At 48.2% G+C, this 20,136-nt stretch overlaps 1 protein-coding gene across 1 annotated transcript; it reads right to left on the reverse strand.

Moving 5' to 3' along the window:
- Positions 1-723: 723 nt before the first annotated feature.
- On the reverse strand, positions 724-19,894 carry IL20RB (interleukin 20 receptor subunit beta). The gene is made up of 7 exons (XM_030578633.1): positions 19,808-19,894; positions 17,083-17,209; positions 15,233-15,423; positions 12,056-12,180; positions 6,402-6,552; positions 5,965-6,113; positions 724-1,760 (listed from the first exon to the last, which is right to left on the reverse strand). The coding sequence occupies exons 2-7, from the start codon at positions 17,154-17,156 to the stop codon at positions 1,635-1,637; spliced, it is 816 nt and encodes a 271-aa protein (XP_030434493.1). The 5' UTR covers positions 17,157-17,209; positions 19,808-19,894; the 3' UTR covers positions 724-1,634.
- Between the last annotated feature and the right edge of the window lie 242 nt (positions 19,895-20,136).

The following is a 20,136-nucleotide window of genomic DNA, read 5'->3' on the forward strand; positions in this document are numbered from 1 at the left end:
CCTGAGAGAGCCTGGCTAGGGAGGAGGCAGCTTCCAATCCCAAGCCAGCTCGGCTGCTGAGGACCCCGGCACCTGAGACCCAGGCAGGGAGCGGAAGTCACCTCCCCAGCCAGGCCCTCTCAGGCAGCCACCACACAGGGCTGCAGAGCAGGGTCTCAGTGGCTGGAAGGGGCACTCCTGGCATCTGGGCCATGCATCATCCAGGCCCACCCCCACCCTGCTTTTTCCCACTCCTCCCCCTCCCCCCAGCGCTTCCGGCACGCTGTCAAACAGCCAATGGTAGCGGGTGGGAGGCACTGGGAGGGGATGGGGACAAGCTGATCAGTGGGGCCTGCCGCTGGCGGGAGGCACTGGGGGGGGAGGGGCCTGCTGGTGGGTGCTCAGCACTCACTCGGCGCCTATGCCTAGGAGCCCTGTGACCCGCCCAGGAGATTTGAAAGGGCCCAGGGCTCCCGGCCGCTGCTACCGCAGCAGCAGCAGCAACTGGGAGCTCTAGAACCCTTTTAAATTGCCCCTTTCCCTCTCCTCCCCCCCCCCCCACACATCGACGGGTCTGTCTCTCCCTGGGCACATACAGAAATGATTAAGTTTGCTCCTCCAAAGAGACAGAGCACAGACCAGCCTGTTAGGTTAAATGAAAACTAATCCTTCACTAATACACGGCACTGAGATGATTTTGTAATAAAACAAGAATAAGTTTATTAACAAAGAACAGAGATTTAAGTGATACTACGCAAGAGAGAAAGAGACAAGTCTGGTTACACACAAAATAAAACATGCTTTCTAATGACTAGAACATAATCTTTAAAAGTTACATTTTAATTCTTCTTAACTTGATGTAGGTACCAGCATTCCTAGCCTTTCAGCCTAGGGAGATCCAACTTTCACAGACTCCAAGGGTGCTGTACTCTTTGCCTCCTCAGTGATGGATCACTAAAATGTCTTTTTGTTCCCCTTCTATTACTCAAAGTCCATTGTCTCAGCCTCAAGATCCAGGAAGGCTTCCTGGGGTGCAGATTGTCCCCCAGTGTGATTGTTAAACAGTCTTCTCCCCCACCTATTTAACCTGATGGCTTTGTTCTTCCATTGTCCTCTGCCTATGACCAAGCTGGTCAGACCAGTAAATACACATTCCTTTATCTAGGGCCGTCTGGTTTTATGATCTGCCTCCCAAACACATTTTACGAACATATTTCCAGCATACATCTGTAACTCTCTGTACTCAACCCACACATACATCAATGATTTTTGGGGGGACCAGTGTGTCACCAGCTTTCATATGATACCTTACATGATACCTTTGAGATGCATATATTGTGACATCAGTATGTTGGGGCAATGCGTGTGTGAGGCTTGATGTGTGTTATAGTATGAGGGCCCTATGCCAGTTGGCCTTAAGGGACTCCCAAGGTCACAAGAATGGGAATTGAAAAGAGAACTGGAGTCCCATGTGCTCACCATTGGTGCGACTTGTGTCCTGCGAGTTACCAGATGTACATCAGAAAGCTTCCCATAGATCCCTCTGGGTAGACATACCCTGAGTCTGTGGGAGCTCTGTGCAGGCTCCCAGTGCACAATTTGCTAGATCTGTTCACAGATGTTTTTCAACAGGGTTGATTTATCTCTGGACAGCTTTAAAGTGCGTCCTGAATCCACAGTCGGAGGATCTCTTTGGGGGGAATCACGTGCACAGCCATGTCACAATATTCAGTCCCCTCACTCATGCAGTGTATTAGCTTCATGGGGGACTCAGTTACTTTCTGTAAAAACAAAGACATGCAAAGCATCTGGGCAGCCTGTGCTGACATAGTATTGTCCTGCAGGGGCATTTTGTAGCCCAAAACCCTTTTCTCCCTACATTTTGCTTGCCCTCCAAAGCCCTTCTTGCCTCATCTGGCATAACTCCCCAGAGCCCCAGCTCTGCAGGGCCCAGCAGCCCCAGAAACTTGCTTTCTTCTCACTCAGCAGGGACCCAGAGAAGCTAGAGGTCATTTAATTAATCTCAGGCTACCCTTGCAGAGTCATTCCCCAAGGTATGGTATCCAATGCTTTCTTCAGTCTTACGTGCAGTGTCCTAAGCCACGTGCTTCCTTTGGGAGACAGCTGCAAAGCTTCAGGCTGCCAAGAAGCATCTCCTACTAGACAGATGGAGTTATCCTTTTCTTGATAGAATCCCATGTCTCCTGTTGATTCCCTTCAGCCAGGGGATTATGGCCCTCAGGTCATTTGGGGTGGGGTTTTCAAAGGCACCTAAATGACTTGGGGTACACATGACTGTTACTGGCTTCATCTGCAGTGGGGGGCACCCTGAGCCAGCCTTGCTGAGTAATGTGGGTTTCCCAGCTCCAGCAGCCAGCCTGCTCCTGATGTGAGGATTACAGACCCAAGCCCTCAACCTGGCCAACAGGAGCAGCAAAAGCAAAGCAGTGGCTCCGGGTGGATCAGCGCCATGGGTATCTGTGCTCTCTGATCCAATCCCTGCGCAGAGCATTTCCCTGTCTGCTGGGGGAGCCACTAGGGCAGTGGTCCCCAACCTTTTTGTAGCCACTAGCACATTTATGTTTTCAAAAGAGTGTGGTGGGTGCCAACAATTACTCACATTCAGGGCCGTCTCCAGGCAACAGTGGAGCAAGCACGTGCCTGGGGCAGCACATGCTACGGGGCGGCATTCCGTCCACTCTGCAGAGTCGGAGCGTTTGTTTTTTGTTTTTGTTTTTTAGTTTTTTTTGGCGCCAGTTCTGGGCAGTGCAGAGAGAAGCTGGGAGGACAGGGAACACTGGCGCCTGCAGACTCGGAGTACTCTGTTCCCAGCAGGCACGGGGCCCCGGCTTCTCTCCCCTGCTGGGCACTAGGCGGGCCCCGTGCCTACCAGGGACCGAGAACACCGGCGCCCGCAGTCTGCAGCCCCAGAGAGCCGGAGAGAAGTCGCAGCCCCGCACCTGCCAGGGACAGAGAACACCGGTGCCCTCAGCATGCAGTCCTGGAGTTCTCTGTCCCCAGCAGGTGCGGGGCTGCAGCCTCTTTCCCCTGCTGGGCACTAAGTGGGTGCACATAAATGCCCTGGCGGGCACCATAGCACCCACAGGCACCACGTTGGGGACCACTGCTCTAGGGCCAAAGCACGGCTGCCTAGGCCATGACAGCTGAGGGGATAGCCTTTAACAGCCTGCAAAGGGGACCAGTTTCCAGCCTAGGAAATCCTCCTTGGAGCAGGGCCACCCAGAGGTGGGGCAAGTGGGGCAATTTGCCCCGGGCCCCGCAGGGGCCCCGTGAGTCACTCTGGGTTTTCGGTGGCACTTTGGCAGCAGGCCCTTCACTCGCTCTGGGTCTTCAGCAGTGGGTCCTTCAGTGCAGCAGGAGACTCAGAGCGAGTGAAGGACCCGCCGCTGAAGTGCCGCAGAAACCTCGGAGAGCTGCCCAGTTAGTACAAGTGCCAGTAGCGGCGGTGGGTGTGTGGGGAAAAAAAGCTGCGATCGGTGGCACTTTAGGCAGCTCTGCCGCTGCCGCTTCAGGCTTTGGCGGCAATTCAGCAGCGGGTCCCTCTCAGAGGGAAGGACCCGCTGCTTAATTGCTGCCAAAGACCCAGCCCTGACCCAGGCCCCCTGAATCCTCTGGGAGACCCTGCCTTGGAGTAAGTGGGGGAAGAACTATCCCTCACTGGCTGATTCTCTCCCTGCAAAGAGAAATGTCACAAATGCAGGCACACAGGAGAGGCAGAACAGGGGAGGATGACGTGCTTGGAAAGCAGCTTGTCAGACATTCTTGCCCCTCGAGGGTGCTGAAATCCACAGGCGGCGCCTTTTGTTTTTGTCAGCGGGTGCTTTTGAAGAGGTGTATGTTTTGGGGGGAGGGAGGTCATGCTCTACCCGTTTGGGGAGGGAGGCTATTTTCAGCATACATATACACTTCTTTCATATTCTAGTTATTGAATGTGTGTCTATCACTGGTATATTCACTATTTTAATAATGATTAAATTATGAACTACATAATTCCATTATCATGAATTACAGTATATTAAAAACATTGCAATCACCTACAAGCTGTCTTCACTAACGTCCCCATTTAAACACATTACATCTCACTGCAGCTTTCTGGATGAAACTGTCAGCAATCTTATTTACATCTAGTTCCCTGCTATGTGCTTGCTGCATGTTAAGGACAGCTACATTATTCAGTTGTGTCTGTCCCATTGATGACTGGAGATAATTTTAAAGTCTTCCGAAGCTGGAGAATGAGGATTCTGCAGCTCAGGACAATACAGGCACAGTGAGAAGGATTCTTACAAATTTGTAGTACTCTGGAAACATAGTGCTTCCAGAGTACTGCCAATGACTCCAAGATCTCTTTTTCTGATGGGTAACAGCTAATTTAGATCCCATCATTCTGTAGGTATAGTTGGGATTATATTTTGTCATGTGCACTACTTTGCATTTAACACTGAATTTCACTTGCCATTTTGTTGCCCAGTCACCCAGTTTTGTGAGATTCCTTTGTAACTCTTTGCAGTCTGCTTTGGACATAACTATCTTGAGTAGTTTTATATCATCTGCAAATTATGCCACCTCACTGTTTACCTTTTTCCAGATCATTTATGAATATGTTTAATGGGACTTGTCCCAATACAGACCCCTGGGGGACACCACTATTTACCTCTCTCCATTCTAAAAACTGAGCATTTACTCCTACCCTTTGTTTCCTATCTTTTAACTGGAGTGCCCGGCAATACTTTCATGATCATCCTTAACAAAAGGCTTGTCATTAAATTATCTTACTCACCCTGTCTCTGTTTATAAACAAACTCCCTGCCCCAAGGGCAGAAGCTGGGAGCTGCATAGAATTTATCACATTCCACACCCAAGCTCTGCCCTGTGAGCAGACCTCCAATATGAAGTTTGAGGGTTGGGAGGCAAGCGAGCAACAGAGGGAGGGGGGAGGGATTGAGTGGGGGGTGGGGCTTTAGAGAAGGGGTGGGGCAGGGGCAGAGCCTCATGGAAGGAGGGGGCAGGGGTGTTTGGTTTTGTGCAGTTAGAAAGTTGGTAATCCTACACGCATGATATCTGCAAACCTGCCCAGTGTGTTTGTTAGCACTCTTTCCAGCCCAGTACTCTTTTCCTGGGGGGACACGGCCCAGTGCAGCCCAGCTCTGGTTGCTGCTGGTATTAGTGCAGAACCCAGGGTAGCCAGAAAAAGTGCAGGCCAGGGCTATGCTGCACGTGCCTCCAGCACACGGAACCTGCAGCCCATTACTCAGCCATGCAGCAAGGATGGAGGGAAGGGATGAGGCACTCTCAAAAGGGGAACGACCCCAACAGGAGTTTGTGGGGACGGGGTAGGAGCTTGGGGATGACTGGCCTTCTGAGAATGCAGGGTGGGAATAGGTGTGCAAGGAAATAGCCGCCTCCTTCACGCTGGAAGGACTGTTTGGCTTTGAAATACTTTCATACTCCCCTGAATACATAACATTGTTTGATTTTGCTGCATCGGGCCCTCCACGGCTGTAGCCCTCTGCATGACACTACAGCAGACCAGGGTCTCCCGGAGGCTGAACCCCTTCCTATTGGCCCAAGCGGGAGGGGAGCATGCTCAGGATGCCTGGCTGTCATCTCTCATTTCAGGGCTCCACTCAGGAAAGCAAAACAGGCCAACATTTCTAACGCAGAGGCCCTATGCTGGCCACCCATGTCCATAGGTAGGAGCTTAAACAAGTGGTCTCATTCGGAGAGCTGCGGAGACCCTGCAGTTTGAGTCAGTGCTCGGATGCCCTAAAAACTAGGCACTTGCTGACGTGCCTAAATTGAGGTTTAGGCTCTTAGCTTCAGGCAGCTGTGTTTGAAAATGTGCCAATGATTCCCCTCTGGATTTCACCTCCACTTGGAAGGAGAAACATTCACTCACTCGCTCAGTCTCTTCCTCCCTATAAATATACAGCATCCCAGCAATAACAAGGAAGACAAAGAAATTACCAGGGTGTCTGGTAGGACGACAACTGGACAGCAGGAATACTGGAAGATTTGACTCATTTTCCAGGCAAAGAAAGGCAGGGCCAAGACACCTACAACAAATCCCACGAAGGACACCATGGCAGTCGTCATCCATATAGATCTGCCACCATCTAGAGGCAAAGGAAGGAAGGAGGACTTCAGCAGAGAGCCTTTGAGGGCAAGTGACATAATTACAGATCCTGAGAGCAATTCTCACTGACCCCAATGGGAGCCATGAGGTCGAAAAGAATCAAAAACTACCCTGCCAGCACAGGAGTGATTTCTCCCAGCCCAGCCCAAGAGGCAAGAGACAGCAGGCAGAAGTGAAGAGGAGAGAAGCTGGCAGACTGGGCAGCTGCATAGAGAGTCGCTGCACCGTGCTTCCTCTGACACTACTGGTGAGGAAGTCTGATCATCACCTGGCCCGCGAACACACTGCATCTGGCTGAAGTTGCTGCTCCTGTTGATGGCCTCTACGTAGGTCCGGGCTTTCACACAGTACTCAGCTCCTGCCTCCATGGTGTCCAGATGCACCGCCGAGCTGATCTCCTTCACAGTCTTCTTGTGCACCTGCCAGAGGCAATGACAAGCACGTCAGACTCCAGGGCCCAGTGAGAGCAGGGGGTTGCGGTCAATGCTGGCCTGACTGCAGGCTGTGAGGAGAAAGGGCTGGGGGAGCCAGAGAGGAATGGGGAGAAGGGATTGGGAACTGAGAAGCCAAGAGATAGAAAGGGAAAATGGAGGGGGAGGTTAGGGGGTGGGAAACAGTGCAGCAGAGTGAGACTGGACAGCCACTGGGGTAGAAGGGATGGGATGAAAGCCACTATAAACCAATGGCAAACAGAGGCCTGATTGGAGCGAGTGCCTGTGTCAGGAGGTTGTGAAGGCATCTCCGTGTGCAGGGGGAAGGGAGGTGAGGCCATGGGGCTTAGAGCCCTAGGCAGGTGCCCCTGGGTGCAGGAAAAGGCAGGAAGAACTCTGTGACCCCATGCTCCTGCTCGAATGCCACGCCCCTGCCCTGTCCATTAAATGTGTGAGAACTCATTGGCCAGGGCCTGTGGGTGAGAGAAAGAAGCTCTCACACATGGTGAACTGAGAGGTACAGGGGAGAGAAGGAATGAATGAGGGTGGGGAGATGGTGCAATGGCAGACAAACCTCTACTCTGCCCCCGCACTCTGGACTAAAGACCCCTCCACTCCACAGTGTTGGGATTCCCTTACTTTATTTACCTCCGAGCTGCAGAATTGCAACAGAGTTTAGAGAGACAAGTTGTTTCCGCTAATGGAAGGAGCCTACAGCATTCCATTTTCAGTTGTGTTCCTCATTTCAGGTTTTTGTCACACATTCATCACACTGCTGACAGGCTGAGAGGGAGGCTTAACATATTTCTTTTGCCTGGAAATTCATTAGTTTTTCATTTAAAAAAACCACAAGAAATTCCATCATTTGCAATGGTAATGAACCACTGAATGGATGTGAACCCACAGCACACTGCTATTATTTAACCTACAGGAGGGACTCTGCTAACTAATAGCAATAGTGGGTTGTTATCTTCTGTGTGCCAGCCAGTAGAGGAAACTGTATAAACACACAGTTTGCTAGTTGCTTTTAATTCTGTGAATATTCCAGATGCAACATGCATGCTCCCAGCGGACCCTGCTGAGCCTCTTGTGTCATATACATTCAATCTGCACAGAATTACAAACAGAACACAAGAAAATCAGAACCTCCTCCCCTTCAAAATACCTTTCTCTAAGGGAAGGTGCATTGGGCTGGGAGCCAGGACACTTTGTGGTCTAGTCACATCTCCTCTACTAGCTATCGTTAATACTTCTCTGTAATACATAGCCCTTATTATAAGTCCTCACATATTCCCATTCTAAGAGGAAGACAAATATTAGCCTCCACATGTTTTAGCAAAGCACTAGTTAACATGGGGCACAACCTCATTTCTGGTAGCGCTGTGAACAGAACCCAGGCTTCTAATATAACAGATGTATGTCTCAGCCATTTAGCTACACTGTCTCTGAGAATGACTATGCCAAATTATGTGCTCGCGTATTCTGTCTGTAAAATGCAGAACTCCTGCATATACCACTACCTCGATATAACGCCACCCGATATAACACGAATTCGGATATAACGCGGTAAAGCAGTGCTCCAGGGGATGGGGGTAGGGGTTGCACACTCCGGTGGATCAAAGCAAGTTCAGTATAACACAGTTTCACCTATAACGCGGTAAGATTTTTTGGCTCCCGAAGACAGCGTTATATCGGGGGAGACGTGTATGTAAAATGTTGTTTCAGTGAGTTATACATCATCCTCTAGTGGCTGGTCCATAGCAGATATGAGGCTTCTCCTGCTACCAGTTAACATAAGTAATCCTTCAGCTCAAGTATTACCTATCAGTGCTCAGCTGTATGGCTCACAGCCTGCTCATGTTGCATTGGGGGGGGGGACGGGAGGAGTTTTATAATTTAACATAAGATTGTTTTTTATTTTATCATTTTAAACCTATGAAGTTATTCATAAAACATTGTGTTGAAAGAAGGTTATTAAGATTGCAAAGTCAGAAGTTAGGAAGTGCCAGACTTAGAGTTGCAACCTCAGTCCTGCCCACTTGTGTGAATGCATTATGTTTTATTTACATGGGAAAGTTGCTTTGGTTTAATTTAAATTGGGTTTTTAAAATCAACGTCGTTAAACTGGTTCAAACTCCTGTGGGGTTGGTTTTATTCCTGTTTAAATCAGGTACATTTGCTTAAATGAATCCTAATTAATTTAAGATAAATTGAAATAAGTCTGATGTAAACCAAAGTCAGTACATCCACACATAGGTTTGCAAGGGATTAAATTGGTTTAAACCCCCACCATGTAGACAAAGCCATAATCTTCAATATAATATTTTTTCCACAGGACCCCTGCATCATTCAATGCACAGGAGGGGCCTGCTCTGGAGATGAATCAGGGATGTGCAGTAAAAGGAGATTGGTAAGGAGATAGGGAAGTGTTACTGCCATTATACAAGGCACTGGTGAGACCTCATCTGGAATACCGTGCACAGTTCTGACCTCCCATGTTTCAGAAAGATTAATTCAGACTGGAAGAGGTAAGAGAAGGTTATTAGAATGATCAGAGGAATGGAGAACCTACTTTACAAGAGGAGACTTAAGGATCTTGGCTTGTTTAGCCTAACTAAATGAAGGCTGTGTTCTCTATAAATAGAACAGAGGGAGAGGAATTAAGGGCCAACGTTGGCACAAGAACAAATGGATATGAACTGGCAATCAAAAAGTTTAGTCTTGAAATTAAAAGGTTTTTAGCCATTTAGAGGAGTGAAGTTCTGGAACAGCCTTCCAAGGGGAGCAGTGGGGGCAAAAAATGTAACTTGTTTTCCGACTGAGCTTGAAAAGTTTACTGAGGGAATGTTTTTTTGCCTTCCTCTGCAGCATGGGGCCCAGGTCACTTGCTGGAAGATTCTCTGCACCTTGATGTCTTTAAACCATGATTTAAGGACTTCAGTGGCTCAGACACAGGTTTGATACAGTTGCAGATGGGCAAGAGTAAACTAGAGTAAAGAGTGGTTTCTCTGTAACTTGAAATCTTCAAACCATGATTTGAGGACTTCAGTAGTTCAGCCAGAGGTTGGGGTCTATCACAGGAGTGGGTTAGTGAGGTTCTGTGGCCTGCAATGGGCAGGAGGTCAGACTAAATCAGTGGTTTTCAAACTGTGGGTCACGAGCCAGTACTGGGTCGCAGAATGTAAGGGCACTGGGTCGCGGCGGCTCTGGTCAGCACTGCCGACTGGTTCGTTAAAAGTCCCAGAATGGTGCTGCCCAGGTAAGGCAGGCTAGTTCCTACCTGTTCTGACACCACGCTGCACCCTGGAAGTGGCCAGCAGCAAGTCCAGCTCCTAGACGGGGGGCCAGGGGACTCTGCGTGCTGCCCCCACCCCAAGCACTGGTTCCGCACTCCCATTGGCTGGTTCCCGGCCAATGGGAGCTGGGTGAGGAGGGTGCCTGTGGGCGAGAGGCACATGCAGCCGCTTGCGCACCTCTGCCTAGGAGCCAGACCAGCTGCTGGCTGTTTCCAGGGTGCAGCGTGGTCCGCAGTGCCAGGACAGGCAGGAAGCCTACCTCTGCACCGCAACTGCACCACTGACTGGGAACTGCCGGATGTAAGCCTGTGCCCCAACCCTGTGCCCCAATCCCCTGCCCCAGCCCTGAGCCTCCTTCAAACCTGAGCCCCTTCCTGCAGCCCAAACCCCTCATTCCTGACCCCACCCCAGAGCCCTGACTCCCTCCCGTACCCCAAACTCCTGCCCCAGCCCTGAGCCTCCTCCCACACCCTGAACCCCTCAATCCTGGCCTCCCCCAGAGCCAGCACCCCAACCCTCTGCCCCAACCCTGGGCCCCTCCCACACCCCAAATCCCTCATCCGCAGCTCCATTGGGTCATGGGCATCAACAATTTTCTTCAACTAGGTCACCAGAAAAAAAGTTTGAAAACCACTGGACTAGATGATCATAATGGTTCCTTCTGGCCTTAAAGTCTGCATCTAAGTGGGTATGTTTCCAGTGGGGTCCTGCAGGAATCAGTCCTTGGCCCTACATTAGCCAACAACTTTATCAGTGACTTGGAAGAAAACAAAGTAATCACTGATGAAGTTTGCAGATGAGACAAAAATTGGCAGAGTGGTAAATAATGAGGAGGACAAGTCACTAATTCAGAGCAATCTGGATCGTTTGGTAAGCTAGACGCAAGCAAACAAGATATGTTTTAATATAAACGTATACATCTAGGAACAAAAAATGTCGGCCACATGTAGAAGATGGGGGGACTCTACCCTGGAAAGCAGTGACTCTGAAAGAGATTTGATGGTAATTTTGGATAGTCAGCTGAATATGAGCTCCCAGTGTGACACTGTAGCCAAAAGAGCTAATGCAATCCTGAGATGCATGAACAGGAGAATCTGGAGTAGAACTAGAGAGGTTATTTTACTTCTGTGTTTGGCTCTGGCATGACCGCTGCTGGAATACTGCATCCAGCTCTGGCATTCACAAATCAAGAAGGATGTTGATAAATTGAAGAGGATTCAGAGAAGAGCCACGAGAATGATCAGAAGATTAGAAAAAATGCCTTATAGTGATAGACTCAAGCAGCTCTATCTACTTAGCTTAAAGAGAAGATTAAGGAGTGACTTGAAAGAGTTGAAGTATCAGAGGGGTACCTGTGTTAGTCTGGATCTGTAAAAGAAGCAAAGTCCTGTGGCACCTTATAGATTAACAGACGTTTTGGAGCATGAGCTTTCGTGGGTGAATACCCACTCCATCGGATGCATGTAGTGGAAGTCTATAAGGTGCCACAGGACTCTTTGCTGCTTTGAAAGAATTTAAGTTTCTGTTTAGGGAACAAATATTTAATAATGGGCTCTTCAATCTAGCAGAGAAAAATATAATACAACCCAATGGCTGGAGGAAGATGAAGCTAGACAAATTAGGACTGGAAAAAAAAGGCATAAGTTTTATAGTGAGGGTAATTAACTATTGGAACAACTTACCAAGGGTCTTGGTGGATTCTCCATCACTGACAATTTTCAAATCAGGTTTAGATGTTTTTCTAAAGAGATCTGCGCTAGGAATCATTTTGGGGCACTTCTCTGGCCTGTGTTATGCAGGAGGTCACTCTAGATGAAAACAATGTATTTTCCAGCCTGGGAATCTATGAAACACGGCCTGCCCAGGCAAGGGGCAGGTCAATCAGACCTGGCAGAAGGGCAGACATCTTGACTCTGTGGTTATTTTAATTGTAATTCTGCAATGTGCTTAAACATAGAGACTTGCTCTGTGACTTCCTGCATGAGAAGTGAAACACAAAATGGCAGCTGCCTTGGACAGGGACTTCCTTTCCAGTTACATACACCATAATAAGCTTATAATCGTAGCTGCTACATGCTATAGTAGGGGACAAGAGAGAGCAGAGGAATGCTGTGCTTAGAAGAATATACCATGTGCTTTCATTCTAAGCCATGCAGTACTCTCCAGTCTCACCTGAGAGCAAGGGCAAAACTCACCCAACTTTCCTGGCCCTTCCTCCAATAGAATATGTGGAATTGAAAGGCTGGCCCCAGGTCTTCCAGCTTCACCAGTAAGTGATACCCATCCACAGAGACTTCCATCATGGGTGGGGTGAGGAAAGCTGTAAATACAGAAGCAGCACTATTACCACCACCAAAGGCAACCCTGAAACCCCCCTTCCCAGACTGGGAGAGAGGCAGGAAATGCTCCCTTTTGTGACTCCCCTTGAGCTGTATTGGCAGCCAATTGCTTCACTGAGGTGGTTTCCCTTAATCTTCCTCCCTCTCTACCCTGTTTTGTTTCTAAAGATAGCAGCAGCCCCTTGGGCCAGGGTGGATTTTATTCTATCAGGTTGAGGCATTTAGCAATAGCTGAGTTGCACAAACTTGAAATGTTTTCTGTGTGGGGGAGGAACTGTTTGGCTGAAGGCCCCATCCAAGCAATAACAACCAGGTAGGGCAGAGGGTGCTAAGAAACCAGACCAGACTGGTTCTTCTGGACAAGGAGTGCTAACTCTGTCCAAAGGCCCAGAACACACACTTTGAAACTGCTTTCTCTGACATTGGTTTCTATTGGCCTGATTTTCCAAAGTGCTGAACCCTGCAGGTCCCATTGAGGTGGGGGGATTGTGGCTGGAAATCAGGCAGTCTGTTTCCTGCATACTCTAGTTGATTTTTATTCTTGCAGCTTTCTGTGTAGCACTTCTGTAAATGACTCTTGTTTCATGGCTATTGTGATAATCAAGGCTTGCTACAGATCTGGAATTAAGTCTTCCATGTTTGCAGTATTATAGGAACGAAGTTTGGACTCCCTACTGGTAAATACTGAACATACACATTTAAGTTACGTCGAGGGTTGCTAAGGGTAGTATCGGGGCAGTGCAGAGATGACTTTTGAGTTGCCTTTGCACACGCACATTCCCTGCAACTTGCACCCTGTGTTGTTTGGCCATAGCTGAGAATCTGGCCCATCATCCCCTCTCCACAACAGGAAGGATAACATCCCTCTGGTCAAATACATGTAGAGAAAGGGACTTGTTGGAATTCGTTGCCACACTCCATGCGCAGCCAGCATAGCAGTGTTCAGACGCAGCAATATGCACAGGGTGCAATCAGATCACATGTGCAAAGAGTTCTCCACAACTGGAAGTGCTGGAGAAATACTGTTCTTTAAAATGAAAGATGAGAATCTGAGGATCAAGATGCTGCCGCAGAAGTGTGCGACCTAGACCCAGTGTGACATGGTCCAATTGGAGCCTGGGCCTGAGGTGAGCCACCAGTAATTTCTGGCTATGTGTTAATATTAATAAATAAGTTGATAAATAAGATGAAATTCAATAAGGACAAATGCAAAGTACTACACCATAACGAGGACCACTCACCTCTTGTGAGCGCCTCCTGTCAGCTGGGTGTGAACCTGCACTCTTTCTCTGCTCACAGTGCCCCCTGTTGGCAATTACTCTCCAGCTAAGTCACACATAGTCTAAATGTAAGAAGGAACTCCTGCCAGGGTTACAGTCCAACAAATGGTTGGCCTTCTCTGAGGTCTTCAGCCCTGTCTCTGGGCCTGTTTAAACTCTAGTCCCTTTCTCAGGCTCCAAAAGGAAACTTGTGCCCTTCTCAGGGCTTTGGCCATTTTCACCAGTGGGGAGAGCCAGTCCCGCCCACTACTCTGGGTCCCAACCCAGAGACCCTACAAGTAGCAGCCACGTGCTGCTTTCTTTACTAGTTGCTACTGCTGCATTCCCTGGGCTGCTTCCCACTCTGTCCCATCACCTTCTTGGGTTCTCTGTCTGAGCAGGGTCTCTCTCAGGCCTCCTTTCCTGGAGAGCTTGTAACAGTCTCTGTCCCCTTTTTGTCAGGGTTCTTTCTCCCAGGCCTCTGTGCCTGGAGAGCTTCCAGTCCTATCCCTGCTGGAGCAGGGTTTCTCCCCAGTTTCTTTGCTGTGGAGTCTTACAGCCTTCCACTCCTTCATCCTTCTAGTCTGCAACAGCAATGACCTGCTCAGCCACTGAAGCTCCTTTTAACTGAGCCTGCTGGGCTCTGATTAGCTGCTTCCCTGCAGCCTCTCTAGGCAGGCCTGGTGAACCCACCTTCACTGCTCCTTTCCTAGGGCATGGTGGGGTAGGACCGCAAGGCCTCCACCCTATCACATACACATAGGAGGAATAATCAATTGCACAAATACAAAATAGGAAGGAAGAAAGGAGTATTGCAAAGAAGGATCAGGGATTACAGTGGATCACAAACTAAACATGCACCAACAATGTAATACTGTTGCAAATAAAATGGACATCATTCTGGGATGTATTAGGAGTATAGTGAAAAAAATATGAGAAGTAATTCTTCCACTCTACTCAGCACCAATAAGGCCTCAGCTGGAGTACTGTGTCCAGTTCTTGGCACCTGCACTTTGGGAAAGATGTGGACAAATTGCAGGAAGTCCAGAGGAGAGCAAAACAAAACAAAAAACAACCTCCCCTACTCCCACAAAAAAAAAGATAAAAGGTCTAGAAAACATGATCTACAAGGAAAGATTGAAAAAATTGGGTTTGGGTAGTCTGGAGAAGAGAAGACTGAGGGTGGACATAAGTCAAGTACATATGACTTATGTCATATGTTATAAAGCGAAGGGTGATAAACTGTTCTCCTGAACCACTGAGAACAGGACAAGAAATAATGGGTGAAAATAGCAGCAAGACAGATTTAGGTTGGACATTAGGTAAAACTTCCTGACAGTAAGGGTTTTTAAGAACAGGTTTGACAAACACCTGTCAGAGATGGTCTCGGCCTGTATCAGTGAAAGGGACAGGACAAGATGACCTTTCGAGGTCCCGTCCAGTCTTACATTTCTATGATTCTAAGATTATTACTTTTTAAGGAATTTAATTTTAAAATAGCATTTATTGACATGAACTGATTTTAAGAATTAAAAGTGAATTGAAGTGATCACTAGTAAATAAAAAGTATCTATTTTGTTATGTATGAGTAATGAGATATTAATACGCAAATACTCACTAACAGAACTGCAACGTACTATTTACTCCCTGTACTTACAATGTTAATTGATCTGCTGTTTCAACATCAATGAAAACATTTTTTTTTTTAAATGAGCACGTTATGTTGCTTATCCCAGATGGTGATGTAACTGTCAGGAGGAGGCAGAGAACGTACTTGTTATGCGATTGAAGAGAACTTTTAGTGTGCTCCACTCTGAACCCCGGGAACCTAGGTTTGCCCTCACGCGTAGGTTATAGGCCACGGTGGCAGAGATGTCCTCTGTGACATTGCACTGAGTCACAATGATGAGCGAACACTCGCTGATGGGTATCCAGGTCTCATTGGCATAATCTCTTTCATACTCCCTGGGGAAAGCAAAGAAAGGCAACACAGGATAAAATAACACACCTCTATCCCCTCCCCTTAACCATCCCATATCCTTTAAGGATTCTACCCGGAATCAGCTTCACCTGGGTACAGAAATCTACTCCAGGTTTTTCTTCTTTGCTACCAGAAGTGCATGTAGGATGACATCCACCATTTGCAGAGGGAGAGCATACAGCCACAAGCACAAGGCACATTTGAGAACTTAAGCGGAGTTTAAATGGCTCGCAGGCCATGTGCTGGGCTCTGCCCAGGGGGAATTTAACCTGGGGGACATGTCTAAGCTTGAATTTTTAGTCATAATTTACATGATCACAAATTCTAGTGCAGACAGGACACTAATGGACTGTTTGATGATTGCCGAGCATGGATCACTTGATGATTGCCTGGTTCTGTTCATTCTCTTTGAAGCATCTGGCATTGGCCACTGTAGGAAGACAGGATTCTGGGCTAGATGGACATTGGTCTTACCCACTATCACCACTCTTATGTTTGTAACTAGTCATGCAGCTTAGGGTTAAAAATACAACTAGGAACAAATGTTTGTGCCCTGTCTACAATAGAATTCACAATATTACAAATTAATATTTGTTAAACTAAAAATTCAAGTGCAGACAAACTCGGATGGAATCAGATGCCCAACCCTCCTACCACACAATCTGAGACTGTTTGCCATCAGAGAGGACCCCTGAGGCCGGCATAATGGGAGTGGATGGAAGCAATATGGGTGTATCTCAGCCTCCCTTAAGCTTCAGTGTGTCTGAGAGAGAGATGTGTGAAGCTGTTTGAGAAAACCCCTTCTTGGAGTGAATGAGAAAGCTGGAGTGAATGAACTCAGTGATGCAGCCGCAGTGACTATGCAGATGTTTTTAGCATTACAGATTCTTTTTAGCAAGGTGACTGAATATTCTACTGACTCTGTTTCTTCAGAACTCTCCTATACATTTCCCAAAATAATCTACTGTCCAGGAAAAAAATTCACTTGTATGTTTCTCTGTTCCCTCCCCTGCTTTGCCTGTTGCCTGTCTTCCTAGATTGTGAGCTCTTTGGGACAGAGACTTTGTCTCCACAGTGGTGTGGAAAGCACCTAGCCCACAGTGGGCACTGCTGTGATCCAAAACACACAATTAATGATAAAGGCCTGGGCTGCAGGCAGGCTCCTCATGAGGCCAATGACAATTTTCCCGCTCCTGCATTGTTATTGCTGGGACTGTCACATTTCTCCCGCATCAGTGTGCATAGACCGGGGTCGGCAACCTTTCAGAAGTGCTGTGCCAAGTTTTCATTTATTCACTCTGATTTAAGGTGTCGCGTGCCAGTAATACATTTAAATGTTTGTAGAAGGTCTCTTTCTATAAGTCTATAATATATAACTAAACTATTGTTATATGTAAAGTAAATAAGGTTTTTTAAATGTTTAAGAAGTTTCATTTATAATTAAATTAAAATGCAGAGCTCCCTGAACCGGTGGCCAGGACCAGGGTGTGTGAGTGCTATTGAAAATCAACTCGCGTGCCGCCTTTGGCACCTGTGCCATAGGTTGCCTACCCCTGGCATAGACCTATATATGCCATGTGCAGGGGATCCAGGTCTTTTGTCTAACTAGCATCCAGAGAGGGGATTAAAAACAGGTGAGTTACCCCTGAAACTCAACGGAGTATCTCACAGTTTCTCCAGGGACCGTCACTGGACTCCAGGTCAGGAAGTGCTTCATGTTGGTGGACAGGATAGAGATATTCTGAGGAGCTGGCAGCAGGGCTTCTTCCTCTAGGATTCCACCAAAGAGACAGAAACAACTAGTTGTGACCATTTGCTAAATGAATAACACAATTTGGAAGGACATGCTTCAATGATGAAGCTTCACAACATTCTTCATCGTTTCACTTCAGCACTGCCACTTGAGCTCTGAAGGGCTTTAAAAATTAGCATATAGGTTGAAATTATAATTGAAGATAGAATGATAAAGTACCTAGCTGTTTGTAATATGACAGGGACTCAGACCAGCATGACTTGTGTAAAGGAAAATCATGCCTCTTCACTACATTAAAGTTGTTTGAAGAGGTCAATAAAATAGTGGATAAAACTGGACCTTTTAGAAAGGCATCCAATCTAGAATGAGCAACTCCAAGTGACGGAGAACCCATCACATCCCTCGGTAAGTTGATCCAATGGTTAATTCCCCTTGCTGCCTTATTTCCAGTCTGAATTTGTTTGGCTTCAGCTTCGAGCCATTGGGTCTTGTCCTGCCTTTTTCTGCTAGATTAAAGATCCCTTTAGTATCAGATATCTTCCCCTTAATCATCTCTTGGAGAAACTTAATAGGCAAAGCGTCTCAAGCCTCTCACTGGGAGGGAGGTTTTCCAAACTTCAGATAAGTACTATAGCTCTTTTCTGAACCCCTTCCAATTTCTCAAATATGGACATGGGACATGCATGCAGTGTTCCAGGCATGATCCCATATGTGCCATATGCAGGGTCTTACTGTTGTCTCACCACCCCCTCATAGCATGAGACGGCAGTTCAGCAGCTCTGCCCCACTGTCCTCCTCTGGGTGTCAGGGATGTGGAATGATGATGAGTTGGCCCTCTGGCCAGCTCACATTATAGGTCCTCTCCTTTCAGGTCCATTGCCAGGATCCATGGACTAGAATTCTGAGACCTTGGGATAGCGGATATTCCCACAGTACCACCATGTAACCAGGAAGCACTGCGGGGAGTAGGTGCTGTAGGACATACTGCCAAAGGCATCTAGAGTGACAACAGTAACCTGAGGTCCTCTGATTAGTCAAGCACCCTATTTAACCCACCAGGGCAGCCCAGGAACTTTTTTGGGCAATCACATAGACTTCTGGTCTGCTGCAACACCAGACCTCACCCTGTGTCTTGATCTCTGGTCTCCGATCCCAGCCTGACTCTTGCCTCCTGACTCCAGCCTGGTACTACCTCTGATCTTGGGTCTTCAAATATGACCTGACTCTGACTCCGATTCCTGTCTCCTGATTCCAGCCTGGTACTATCTCTCATCTCTGATCTCTGATCCCAGCCTGACTCAGATCCTGACTTTTGCTTATTGAATCTATTGGCCTTGCTGGAGCCCTAAACATAACAGTGTGAACCAAAGTCTATGAACCAAAGTTAGGCCTGGCTTTGGCAGAATAGTAACACACCAGCTATTGGCTAACCAAGCACATTCCTGACCGCTGAGAACAGTACAACAACACTCAAGAGTTCTCAAGTAACCATGTAAACAAATTCCCAAGAGGTAGCACAGGAACACCCTGACCCCTCATAAGATAAGGAGGGTAATGACAGGATAATGGATGAGGATGTTTTGTTCAAACTAGCAGGTACAAGGTATAAGGGCAGAGGTGAAAGTAAGGCGGTCCAGTATGCTGGACTGAACCAGACTGGACCAGCTTCCCCAGGCTGGTGCTTTAAAGGTCCTGGGGCTCCCTGCAGCAGCTTGAGCCCCTGGCCCTTTAAATCCCCACAGGAGCTCTGCTGCCGCTACACCGGGGCTCCAGCAGCCGGGCTTGGGTGGCGATTTAAAGGGCCTGGGGCTCCGACCACTGCAGGGAGCCCTGGCCCTTTAAAGCGCCTCCTGAGCCCTGCCGCCACTACCCCGGGGCTCCAGCAGCAGGGCTTGGGTGGCGCTTTAAAGGGCCTGGGGCTCCCTGCAGCAGCCGGAGCCGCTGACCCTTTAAATCCCCACAGGAGCCCTGCCGCCGCTACCCTAGGGCTCAGGCAGTGAGACCCTTTAAACTGCCATCCAAACCCAGCTGCCAGAGCCCCAGGGTAGCAGCGACAGGGCTCTGTTGGCAATTTAAAGGGCCCGGAGCTATGCTGTGGTAACAGCCGGAGCCTTACGCACTTTAAAGCACCCCTGAGCCCTGGGGCTCCCAGCCACCTCTGCAGCTAGTAGCTCGGGGGTGATTTAAAGGCCCTGGGACTCTCAGCCACAGCCGGAGCCCTGGGGGGTACATGTGTTAGTGTCCCCGTAACTCATTGGACAGGACACTAGTACCATGCTTTGCAGACAATAAACCTGACTGAGCACCTTTGCCAGCAAACTGAGCCTGTGGTTTTTCTTTCTGAATAATATCAGGGTCTGCTGAATCAACATACTGCCCTCTCTGTGAGAGCAGCTAACACCAGAGCTCCAAGAATAGCAGCATTAGCAGCATTAACAACTATGCAGCACCAGCAATGCTTTGTAACACTAACAAAAGAACCCAGCTCTAGTGATTCCATCAATCCCTAGTCACCAGCTACTGTAGCTGTGACCATATGGCTCAGTCTCTTTCACTGATGCCCCAAACAAAGAATGTCTGGCAGAATACTGTCAATCAACACATCTTCCACCCACCTTGGGCTTCTCTTTTGCCTTATTCTTCTTCCAAAGCCGTGGCTTGCAGGGCTTCCCCTGGAACTTCCCGTCAGAACTCGAAAACCAGACAAAAATACAAACTAAGTAACTTCTGCACACCTCAGACTTGAGCTTTTGGTCCATCTCTAGTTCTCTGCTCTTCTACTGAACACTGAGCCAAAGGGCTGCCTCCCTGGCCTTGCCCTTTTCCCATGGCTCACCTCAGGAGCTAGCTGCACTTCTGTAGCTTTCCCACAGTTCTCCCTCTGCCTGACTTCTAGCAGACCCTTTCCACAGAGAGGGCATTCCAGACTACCTCACTCTTGGCT

The sequence above is a fragment of the Gopherus evgoodei genome, chromosome 10 (assembly GCF_007399415.2).
Source record: "Gopherus evgoodei ecotype Sinaloan lineage chromosome 10, rGopEvg1_v1.p, whole genome shotgun sequence".
NCBI classification, from domain to species: Eukaryota; Metazoa; Chordata; order Testudines; family Testudinidae; genus Gopherus; species Gopherus evgoodei.

Bases quoted from the DNA above. Each gene is read 5' to 3' on its own strand.
- IL20RB (XM_030578633.1), bottom strand. From the start codon at position 17,156: ATGAAGCACTTCCTGACCTGGAGTCCAGTGACGGTCCCTGGAGAAACT. The intron at 12,181-15,232 runs GTACGTTCTCTG...CTGTATTTACAG, and splicing joins TCTCTTCAATCGCATAACAA to CTTTCCTCACCCCACCCATG. The intron at 1,761-5,964 runs GTAATTTCTTTG...TTGTTTTTACAG, and splicing joins TCGTCCTACCAGACACCCTG to AAAGTAACTGAGTCCCCCAT.